The sequence below is a fragment of the Rhinopithecus roxellana genome, chromosome 13, assembly GCF_007565055.1.
Source record: "Rhinopithecus roxellana isolate Shanxi Qingling chromosome 13, ASM756505v1, whole genome shotgun sequence".
Classification (NCBI taxonomy): Eukaryota; Metazoa; Chordata; class Mammalia; order Primates; family Cercopithecidae; genus Rhinopithecus; species Rhinopithecus roxellana.
This window is the reverse complement of record NC_044561.1, coordinates 17,380,006-17,392,095: the sequence shown is the minus strand read 5'-3', so window position 1 is coordinate 17,392,095 and position 12,090 is coordinate 17,380,006. Positions and strand designations below refer to the sequence as shown.

Sequence of the window (12,090 nt, the reverse complement as noted above, 5' to 3'; positions counted from 1 at the left end):
TGTAATCCCAGCTACTCAGGAGGCTGAGGCAGGAGAATTTCTTGAGCCAGGGAGGCAGAGGTTGCAGTGAGCCAAGATTGCACCATTACACTTCAGCCTGGGCGACAGAGCAAGACCCTGTCTCAAAAAAAGTTTTACTAGGTCTCCTGTCTTTTATTACAGGATGTTTCTCTGCTGACTCGGAGCAGTCAGTCTTTTTGGTGTCATAGGAGAATGTGTGTTGTTAGTAATCAGATGCTTTATTGGAAGTAATAGTCACACAGGAAGAAAAATGTTACCAGTTGCTATGGTTTGGATATGGCTTGTCCCCACCAAAACTCAGGCTGAAATTTGATCTCCAATGTGGCAGCATTAGAAAGTGGGGCCTACTGGGAGGTGTGTGGGTCCTGGGGGTGGAATCCTTATGAATAGGTTAATTCTCTGCCTTGGAGGTGAGTTGGATTAGTGCCTGCCTGAGCTGGTTGTTAGAGTCCAACTTCCTCAGTTTTTCTTTCTTTTTTTTTTTTTTTTTTTTGAGATGGAGTCTTGCTGTGTCGCCCAGGCTGGAGTGCAGTGGCCGGATCTCAGCTCACTGCAAGCTCCGCCTCCCGGGTTCACGCCATTCTCCCGCCTCAGCCTCCGAGTAGCTGGGACTACAGGCGCCCGCCACCACGCCCGGCTAGTTTTTTGTATTTTTTAGTAGAGACGGGGTTTCACCATGTTAGCCAGGATGGTCTTGATCTCCTGACCTCGTGATCCGCCCGTCTCGGCCTCCCAAAGTGCTGGGATTACAGGCTTGAGCCACCGCGCCCGGCCGAGTTTTTCTTGTTTCACTTCTTGCCATGTGGTCTTTGTCCACACCTCTCCCCCACTTTCGCTTTCTACCATGAGTTGAAGCAGCATGAGACCCTCACCAGATGGGGTGCCCAGTCTTGGACTTTCCAGCCACCAGAATGATGAGCCAAACACACCTCTTCCTTTATAAATTACCCAGCCTCAGATATTCTGTTGTAGCAACACTGAAAAGAGTAAGACACCAGGCAACTCCACAGAGATGTCTAATATAACTGTGTTCTTCAGAGTCATCACCTTCAGGACCACAATGCCTGGTAGGGCCAGGACTCGCGCCCGAGGCAGAGCCCGCCGCAGGGAGAGCGACCAACAAGAGGCACCTGGGGGACCCGGAGCACCTGGATCAGCTACAGTGAGCCCTGTAACGTTCATTGTTTTCTTTCTGCAAGAGATACGTGCCTGTACTGAAAAGAACAGAATTGGTTGTTGAGCCAAGCTAGTTCAGGTATAGTGCTAAGTGAGGACTAAAAAAGTTCATAAGTCAGGCTCTATAGATGGCAGCATGGGGAGGCTTTACTCGGATGTACTCTCTACTGCTTCCTTCTCACATTTTCACATGTGCAAGCAGACTGACTTTCAGCCAAAAGTGGATGCAAAGGTTTCTAGATCTCTTGGCTTCTGCCAGTGTCTCCTATTTGGAAGTGACCCAGAATGAGCAACTTCCTGAATGTCCTGGCACAGCCTGAGTTAGACAGAATTTCCAGTCGTGTTGAAAACTTGTTATGCCTGCTCTGTTTTGTCTTCTCTTATTGCATATCCACTTTGTCTTCACACAATAGGATCCATAGTGGCGCTGAGGGGCCCCACCTGACATCCTCCAGGGCGACCCTATACTGCATGGAAGCAGCATGCCACCCTCCAGGTCCACTTATTGTGCGGTGTGATTGTTGCTTCTCTCTCCTTCTCCTAAGCCCTTCAACCTCAATTCCTCCTCCTGGTCCTAATTCTCAGTTTTCAACATCGACTTCTGTGTCACTGAGATAAAGCATCCAGTGAGAGTGTCAGTGGCTCCCCGTCTTGTCTCCTCACTCATGAGCCATAGTCCAACCCCTCACTGGAGATCCTAGGGCACCATCTTTGTTCCTACCTAAAGCAAATATCTCTACTTAGCCCCTTAGCCAGTCCTCTGTCTAGGGCATGTCTCCTGCAACTTTCCTTTCTGTCTCCCAAGTCAGCAGGTGTGTTCTCCTAAATCATTCCCATCGTCTATAGACTCACTGAGTTCACTCCCATTCATCAGGAAACCTTCCCTGGGCCCTTCCACTCTGCCACATTCACAGGGCAGCTTTCCTCAGACTTGCCCCTTCACATTTCCTCGGCACATTTGCGACCTCTTTTCTCCTGATCAACTCCCTCCTCTTGGCGTTTAGGTTACCTCCTTCATCACTGACCACCCGTACTTGCTCTCCTTTGTGGAGTTCTCCTCTATGGCCTCTTGATATTGCCAAGCCCCAGCCCTTGAGCCACATCTTTTTTCTCCATATTCTCACTCCCTTGGTGAAGTTATCCAGTGTCCAAATGCTATCTGGTGTGTGGATTGATCCCCATATTTATCTCCTTGGCCAGAACCTCTCCTGCACCACCCAACACCCCCACGGGTGTCCACAGACACCTCACACTCCCAATCTGCCTTATCATGCCATATCCACCTCATCAGAAGGACTTCCATTCTTCTGTTTGCTCAGGCCAAAAGTCTATGGTTTCATCCTATCTTTATGACCTCAAGCCCTTCTCAAAAACAATCACAGGGTTTTTCTCTCCAATTTTTTCTTTTCTTTTTTTTTTTTTTTTGAGACGGAGTCTCGCTCTGTCAACCCAGGCTGGAGTGCTGTGGCCGGATCTCAGCCCACTGCAAGCTCCGCCTCCCAGGTTCACGCCATTCTCCTGCCTCAGCCTCCCGAGTAGCTGGGACTACAGGCGCCGCCACCTCGCCCGGCTAGTTTTTTGTAGTTTTTTTTTAGTAGAGACGGGGTTTCACTGTGTTAGCCAGGATGGTCTCGATCTCCTGACCTCGTGATCCGCCCGTCTCAGCCTCCCAAAGTGCTGGGATTACAGGCTTGAGCCACCGTGCCCGGCCTTTTTTTTTTTTTTTTTTTTTTTTGAGATGGAGTCTCGCTCTGTCATCCAGGTTGGAGTTCAGTGGCATGATCTCGGCTCACTGCAAGTTCCGCCTCCTGGGTTCACACCATTCTCCTGCTTCAGCCTCCCAAGTAGCTGGGACTGCAGGCACCCGCCACCACGCCTGGCTAATTTTTTGTATTTTTAGTAGAGACAGGGTTTCACTGTGTTAGCCAGGATGGTCTTGATTTCCTGACCTCATGATCCACCCACCTCAGCCTCCCAAAGTGCTGGGATTACAGGTGTGAGTCACCATGCCTGGCCTCTAGTTTTTTTTCTCAAAAACTAATCCAGTATCAGACAATTTCTTACCACCCCTATCCCTGCCTTCTGGCCTGAACAGCTTACATCCCTTGCTATTTCCTTGTCTCTCACTCAGCCTGTTCCCAACACCAAACCTGACAAATCAGTTCATGTCATTCCTCTGCCTGGCATCCTGTCACAGCTGCTTTTTTTTTTTTTTTTAAAAGACGGAGTTTTGCTCTTGTTGCCCAGGCTGGAGTGCAATGGTGTAATCTCGGCTCACTGCAACTTCTGCCTCCCGGGTTCAAGTGATTCTCCTGCCTCAGCCTCCCGAGTAGCTGGGATTACAGGCATGCACCACCATGCCCAGTTAATTTTGTATTTTTAGTAGAGACGGGGTTTCTCCACGTTGGCCAGGCTGGTCTTGAACTCCTGACCTCAGGTGATCTGCCCACCTCAGCCTCCCAAAGTGCTGGGTTGTAGGTGTGAACCACCGCACCTGGCCTCTGTCACAGCTCTCATTTTATCAGCCAGAAGCAATTTCCTTAAAATGACCTTCCCTTCATCTCACTGACATCTCTCTCCCTTTCCTTCTTCCAGCCATACTGGCTGCCTCATTCTTCCTTGAACATTCCCAGCTGCAGAACTCTGCTCTTTTTCCTTCACCTCTGGCTTGGGTAACTTTGCTAATTCAACTCAGCACCTCCAAGTCTTGGGTTCAATGGCACTTTCTCACTGAGGCCTTCCTTTGCCCCCATTGGCTAGTGAAACCTGCCCCTTCACACCCCACCTTCCCAATCATTTTTCTCCTTGGTTTGTTTTGTTCTTTTTTTGTTTGTTTCCTTAGCAATTACCACACAAGGTGCTATGTATGTTGCTTATTACAACTTAGTTTCTGTCACTGGAATGTGAGCTTTGCAGAGGAAGTTCCTTTGCCTTGTGCCCTGAAAGTGCCATTTGGAGGGAGAATGAACACAGTGGGGCACTGCTCATTATTTCTATTTCCAAAATCATGCAGACCCAGGAGCCCACTCAGTTGCAGCGGACACCCCGGCCACTGAGGGAGGAAGTCCCAGTGGTTAGACCTCTGCAGCCAAGAGGAGCAGGAGGAGCAGCACAGTCTCAAGGTGAAAGGAGGCAAGGACATGAGGGGCAGGGGATGCTTCATGTGTGAAGGGCAACCACAGCGGTAGAAGGTTCTAGACAGAGCCTCAGGACCCCTGTGAGATTTGCTGGGATGGGAAGTGTGTGCAGCTTGCAACTGTCTCTCTTCGTGCAGTGAATTATCTGATAGTGTTTTCTTCACCTATGTCTTGTGGAAGAGAAATGGAAGTCACTGTTTTTTGGCCAGATCAACATAATTGCTTTTCAAATTTAGATGACACATTTGCAGATGATAACTCTAAGTTAACTTAATGGAATTCTAAGAACACCATTTTCTTGCCTTTTTAAATTGTGGCATTAACAGGTTGAACCTGTTACCTACATTGCAGGCTGACAGGTTATCCTCATTTATACAAGTGCTCATGCACGCAGGCTCAGATATTGTCATTTGCTTAGGATTTGGCTAATGTGATTCAACTTTAGTCTGGATTCTCCACTTTGCTTTCTATAGCAAAATAGCTTGTGATTAGTCAAAACTTGAAACACTAAAAAATTGTATTATAAATATTAAACCAAAACAAAATCCAGAACCTATAAAATGAGCTTATATATTTGAATACATAAAATTAAAACACATATTTTTATAATGGGAAGGGTTGTTATTAAATAGTATGTATAAATTACATGGACTGGGCGTGGTGGCTCACACCGGCACTTTGGGCGGCCCAGGTGGGTGGATCACTTGAGGCCAGAAGTTTGAGACCAGCCTGGCCAACAGGCAAAATCCTATCTCTACTAAAAATAGACAAGTTAGCCAGGCATGGTAGCATGTGCCTGTAATCCCAACTACTCAGCAGGCTGAGGCAGGAGAATCGCTTGAACCCAGGAGGCAGAGGTTCCAGTGAACTGAGATGGTGCCACTGCACTCCAGCCTGGGTGACAGAGTGAGATTCCGTCTCAAAAAATAAAAGTACGTGGTTTGTAGCGAGTGCCAAGGTGCCAAGCTAGGATAACCTGTTTTATTTTGCTGACATTTTAATATGATGAATTTGATTGCTGGATGTGTCAGGAACTAGTTGGGAGTTTGATAAAATTGTTTGCAATTTTATGTGTAAAATGTAGTTAGTCTGTCATAGAAATGGAGACACTTACTTTGTAAGATCATCATAAACTAAAAAATAGCCTCCAGAAGTAAAATTTTGAGGAAAAACCATTGTTGTAACCCAAGGCACAGACGTCCTGGCCATTCAGGGGTACAGGATTTACAACAATGTGTGCATATTCCTTCAAGATGCCTCTCTTGTCACTGAAAGACTGCATTGTGCTGTCATTTAAATGTTAACTTTGTAGAATACCTACATCACTATGAACCTTAGAATGGAAGTTAAAATAGTGTCATCCTTTCCTAGTTGCTGTTAATATAAAGGATAGATCAGTTTTGTGTTAAAAGCCATTTTTTTTTTTTTTTTTTTTTTTTTTTTGAGACGGAGTCTCGCTCTGTCACCTAAAAGCCAGTTTTATAGATTTTTTAAATGATTGGCTTATTTGGCATTTTATGATGCCCACTAGGGGGCAGTGTAGTGCCAGGAGATAGGCTTAGCGACAGAGTCAGAACCCAGGTTTCTAGAATCTTGTACCATGAACAAATACACAAAGGAATGGGGCAAATATGTAGCAGGAATGAAGAAAGTGCTGAGGCAACCAGGGATGTGAACTGGGGACTCCTTGGGAAAGGTTTCTGCGTAAGGTTATGCTTTTGTGGCAACATGTCACCGCAATGTGTTTTGGAACCTTGGGTGGCATCTTTTTTACCTCCAGCAAACTTATGCTGGGTGTTAATACTGGCTTTTCTATTCTTCCCTTTTTATTGTTTAAACGTCTGGCGTTTACATTTACGCAGGAGTGAAGGAACCTGGACCTGAGGCTGGGTTGCATACAGCGCCCTTGCAGGAGAGGAGGATTGGTGGAGTTTTTCAGGACCTGGTGGTGAACACCAGGCGATATATGATGCATGTTAAAGACTCAAAAACAGGTATGTTGGCCTAGAACTCAATGTTTATGGAGCTGTTGGTTTTTAACTTTTTTTTTTTTTCTGTTGAGAGATAAGGTCCTGCTCTGTCACCCAGGCTGGAGTACAGTGATGTTCACTTCAGCCTTGAACTCCTGGGCTCAGCTGTTCCTCCCACCTTGAGTAGCTGGGACTACAGGTGGGCACCACCATGCCCAAATAGACGTATATATTTTTTAATTTTGTAGAGACAGGGTCTTACTGGTCTAGAACTCCTGGCCCAAGCCATCCTCTCACCTGGGCCCTCCAAACTGCTGAGATTACAGGAATGAGCCACCACACCTGGCCCATTTTAAACTTTTGATAAAAGCTTTGTTTAATAAATTCTGGAAAGCTTTCTGTCATCACTGTAAGTAGTGGTGCCTCCCACCTGGCCCAGGCTGGTCTGGAACTCCTGGCCCAAACCATCCTCCCACCTGGGCCTCCCAAAGGGCTAGGATTATAGGTGTAAGCCACCATGCCCTGGCCTGTGCTGAGACTTTTTTAAAAATCACATAAGGTGGCAGTTTTTCTCCTTTTGTAAACCACAAATGTTCTAATTTTTAATCTATTGTTCAATATCTTAAACTTCCTAAATGTATGCTGGCATAAGGGCTCACTGAAATTGATAGGCATTCTGCAAATCAGGTGCATTACAAATGTTATTTATCTCCTTGTCTGACCTAACTTTGGCTTGGCTTGGCTTTTTTTTGATGGAGTTTAGCTCTTCTGGCCCAGGCTGGAGGGCAGTGGTGTGATCTCAGCTCACTACAGCCTCTGCCTCGTAGGTTCTAGTGATTCTCCTGCCTCAGCCTCCCGAGAAGCTTGGATTATAGGCACCCGCCACTGTGCCCAGCTAATTTTTTGTATTTTTAATAGAGACAGGGTCACCATGTTGGCCAGACTGGTCTGGAACTCCTGATCTCAGGTGATCCCCCTGCCTCCGCCTCTGACTGTTGGGATTATAGGCGTGAGACACTGTGCCCAGCCCTAACTTTGGCTTTTAATATTGTAGTGTCCAAACTGTTTGTTTGGGCCTAATCAGTCTGTTTCTTTATAGTCACATGGCTCAATTTTTCAGGTTCAGAGGGTACAGTGGTACAGCTACTCGCCAACCACTTCCGAGTGATTTCTCGTCCTCAGTGGGTTGCATATAAATACAACGTTGATTACAGACCAGATATAGAAGATGGAAATCTCCGTACAATTTTACTTGATCAACATAGAAGGAAATTTGGAGAGTGCCATATATTTGATGGAAACTCTTTATTATTATCTCGGCCACTAAAAGAGCGGGTTAAGTAATGTTATTTCACATTTTCCTGTGTTCTTTCTCTTGTTTTTACTTTATTATAATAAAATACCTATTTTTGTGCAGTTGTTTGTTGAGACGCCCCAAAGATCTCTTGCCCATATGACTTGTAGTGAAACCTACGTGCCATGTTTGGTTATCACTGATATTCAATAATGCCTCTAATTTTAATGCTTAAATGAAATTTAATAGCACAACGTGGCTCACAAATGCTGACAAAGTTTTAGATACTTTTTTTTTATTCTATTTGTTTCCTCGAAACTTCAGCCCCCAACTCCTAGCAGAAAAAAAAATTAGAGAACTTATTTTCTTCCATAAATTTCTATATTAACTGAACAATTAAATTGTTTTCAGGAGCTTAAGTAAAATATTTCAACTTAAGTATTTAATTCCAACTCTTCACTCTTGTGAATCATGTTTTCTACATGCACGTGCTTCTGTGGGAAAGACTGCTCCATCACGATGGTGTGTTGGATAGCCAGGTGACATGGTGATTTGCCGTGCAGTGAAGCTGAGTTTTTTGGAAGAATATCTGGACTTTTTGTTTTTAATCTCAGAGAGTGGAATGGTTGAGCATGACCAAAGACAAAAAATTTGTGAAGATTACAGTTGAGTTTTCCAAAGAAATCAGGCCCACGTCGCCAGATTGCCTACGCTATTACAACATTCTCTTTAGAAGGTATGTGACCGGGTTGAGTTTCTTAGCTATTCATTCGGTTGTTTCACTGTGTAGTGGTGTGGAACACGGCCATTTGCTTCCAGCACTTTGTGTTCTTCATAGTCCTCGTGTATTAAGAGAGTGAAGGGTCTTGGAGATGAAATGATACTTGAGGCTCAACTAGAATATGCAAGTTCAGTGGCTTATCCTCAATGTTCTTCTCCTGGCCTATCCCTGCTCTTTGTCTCATACCTGCCTAGAAAGAGTAATAGACATCAGCTATGCACATCTGTGTATGCCTCTGTAGGAAATACATGTTTTATTCTGTGGTCACTACAATGACTAAATATTGAAAGTTAAAATTTGAAAGGCAGAGTTTGAGGCCGGGCATGGTGGCTCACGCCTGTAATCCCAGCACTTTGGGAGGCTGAGGTGGCTGGATCATTTGAGGTCAGGAGTCCTAGACCAGCCTGGCCAACACGATGAAACCCTGCCTCTACTAAAAATACAAAAATTAGCCAGGCATGGTGGTGGGTGCTTCCGAGAGGAAGCTACTTGGGAGGCTGAGGCAGGAGGATCACTTGGTCCCAGGAGGTGGAGGTTGCGGTGAGCAGAGATTGTGCCACTGCACTCCAGCCTGGGTAACAGAGCAAGACTCTGTCTCAAAAAAAAAAAAAAGGCACAGTTTGAAAAAGAGGCCTTAGTTCAGTTTTGAGAATGAAGAACATTTTGATAACCTTTCTATAATATTGTGTTTATAAGGAGATGGAACAATTGAGGTTAAATGAACCTTAATATCCACCTCATAATGTAACTTAGTTATCAGGTACTTTGTGTTCATTGATAATATAAACAGTCACTGGCAGATTTTTTTCTTTCCCTTATATGTCTTACCAAATGCTTAATGATGTACCTGCTACTTTCAACAAAATCTATTCTTTCCATTTCTAGAACTTTCAAGCTGCTGGATTTTGAGCAAGTTGGTCGCAACTATTATACCAAAAAGAAGGCAATTCAGTTGTACCGTCATGGGTTTGTATAAAGAAGAAAATTTCATATTCTGTAGACTTAAACATAGGATTTTTTGAGAAAGTTATTCATTTCACATTTGAAGTGGTATGCCTTAAAAGTGATGGCCTTTTAAATGATATCCACTAACCATGAACAATTTAGTATAATGTCAACTCAAAGTAAGAGTCACTTTAAAAATCTTAGTATGATAAATATAAACCTTGAGGTATTCAGTTGTTGCATACACATTGTTAAGCCTAAACAATCATCCAAAATGGGTAATTTGTCTTTGAAAATATCTTCAACCATAGCAACTATATCTCTCTATATTACTCACTGGTATATGTATATATTACATGTAAGTTATGTTACAGATAAATATGGATGTAATACTTTAAGCCTGTGGGTGATAAAACAGTTTAACAAAAATGGTATAAATGGCACATCCAATAAATGTTTATCTGAAGGTCCTTCAAAAGACTAAGAACAAATACTTAAAACTGACTCTTAAGTACCAATTTTTAGACCCAGAGCTTAGGCCCAGAAGCCCTTGACTTTATGTGAAGAGCTCAGACTTAATACACTCATGTAATTTATTCTAGTACCAGTTTGGAAATCTGGCTTGGTTATGTTACTTCTATTCTTCAATATGAAAACGGCATTACCCTCTGTGCTGATGTGAGCCACAAACTGCTCCGAATAGAAACTGCTTATGATTTCATAAAGAGAACATCTGCCGAGGCCCAGACAGGAAACATCCGAGAGGAAGTAACTAATAAATTAATTGGATCAATTGTTCTGACAAAGTAAGTCTGTCTTTTAAAAACCTATCCAATCACTTTAACTACCCCCCCCCACCCCCTCCCAAGAGATGGTCCTATAGTTTTCTGATCACTAAATGTTGAAGTTCAGGAGTAGAAATGGCAAGAACAACTGGTCCCATCTCTCCTGTAGTTATACAACTTGGGAGAAGAATGTGTCAATTGTAGACCTCACTCTCTTGTAATCCCTAATGCCAGTCCATTTGTTCTGAACCCTACCTTGCACATAACACTAAGCTGTTTCTGAATTTCTTTCCTTTTCCTCTTTGTTGTAGGCATTTAGCTAGTTTAAAAACCAGTGCTTAGTTATAATCCATCAGCCATTTCCCATTTGAAGGAAGTTTTAAAATCTTTCTACAACAGAAATCTTAAATTGATGAGAGAATGGATTTAAAGAACCAGTTAGTTAGCCAACACAATCTTACATGGATGCAATTGGAGGACTCGCACTTTTCAATTTTAAAACTTACCAGAAAGCTCTAGTAATCAAGACAGTGTGATGTTGGCCTAACGATAGATAGAGACCAATGAAATAAGTCCAGAAGGTTAACCCTCCACTTAGTTGGCTTCTGACAAGTATGTCAAGGCAATTCAAAAGGGGAAAGAATAATCTTTTCAATAATGTTGCTGGGATAACTGAATATCCACCTTCCTCATGCAGTTCACACAATTCCAATTTAATTCAAAAACCAACTCAATAGACCTACATTTAAGAACTAAAAGCATAACATTCTTAGAAAAAAGATTCAGTCTTTTTGACTTTGAGCTAGGCAAAACCTTAGATAAGCCACTCAAAGCAGAAGTGATAACAAAAGAAACATAAACACATTGGGTTTCACCAAATTAAAAAGTTACTCAAACTATACTATCAAAATTGTGAAAACACAACTGGAAAAAGTGGGGAAAATGTTTGCAAATCACCTAAGTAACCTGTATCTAGAATATACAAACAATACTTAATTGAGAGACAACGTATTTTTTTAAATGGACAAAAGATTAGATACTTCTGCAGATATATTTAAACAAAATGTACAAGTGGCCAATGCATGAAAATGTACAACATCAGTAGCCATCATAGAAATGCAAGTGAAAACCACAATGAGATATCATTTCATAGCTACTACGATGGTTAAAATTAGACAGATGTTGACAAGTATCGGCAAGGATGTGGAACGCTCAGAAGCAACCCTAGTATGCTGCTTGTAGGAATATTAAATGGTTTGGCTTCTTTGGAAAACAGTCTGGCACTTTCTTAAAATGCTAAAGATGTGCATTACTGAAGTGGCCTTGTTTGAGGAAATTTACTAGGGTTTGTTGTCTCACACTAAGGAAAGCAGAGATGCCGACGCAGGAGGTGTGGGTTTAGGAGCAGAAAGCTGAGTAGGTTAAAGAAGAGAAAATCCCCCCTTGCAGGGGGAGGGGCATTCCAAATGGGTCTCCCCCTTTGCAGAGGGATGGGTTGGTTTCATAGAGGGGCTTGAGGAGGTGGTGTCTGATTTACATAGAGCCCAGAGGATTGGCTGGACCAGGTGTGCCATTTACATAGCCTGCAAAGAGGCTGGCTATCCCACTCTAATCTTTAATGTAGATGTGGTCTCCACCTGGCCGGCACCATAACACCTGCACACGTGGCAACAAGGAGAAGGGAAGAGAACTTCCATGTTGGATATACTGGCTTCTGGCATAACTGCTGGCATTCAACTATGCAAGCTTCCAGCTTGCTTACCTATGCTTGCAGCTTGATTTTTCAGGCTGCATTTTGTTAGAAAATAAATGGTTTGGGGGCTGCTTTCTTAAGAGAAAATTCCACCGAGAACTTTTACTAACCACCTAAATTCCTTTTTAACTCCTATATCATCACCATATGAACCAGTAATTTTATTCCTACTTAAATACACAAGAGAAATGAGAACATGTTTACTAAAATTGGCACACAAATGTTCGT

General features: G+C 43.3%; 1 protein-coding gene across 1 annotated transcript in view; it reads left to right on the top strand.

The window, feature by feature from the left end:
- The first annotated feature begins 1,081 nt into the window (after positions 1-1,081).
- The window catches only part of LOC104665601 (piwi-like protein 3), a 45,782-nt gene continuing 34,773 nt past the window's right edge, over positions 1,082-12,090 (top strand). Inside the window, 7 exon segments of the mRNA XM_030915490.1 lie at positions 1,082-1,183; positions 4,211-4,319; positions 6,197-6,328; positions 7,425-7,639; positions 8,213-8,334; positions 9,265-9,345; positions 9,927-10,130. Of these exon segments, the coding sequence (XP_030771350.1) occupies positions 1,082-1,183; positions 4,211-4,319; positions 6,197-6,328; positions 7,425-7,639; positions 8,213-8,334; positions 9,265-9,345; positions 9,927-10,130 (965 nt within the window).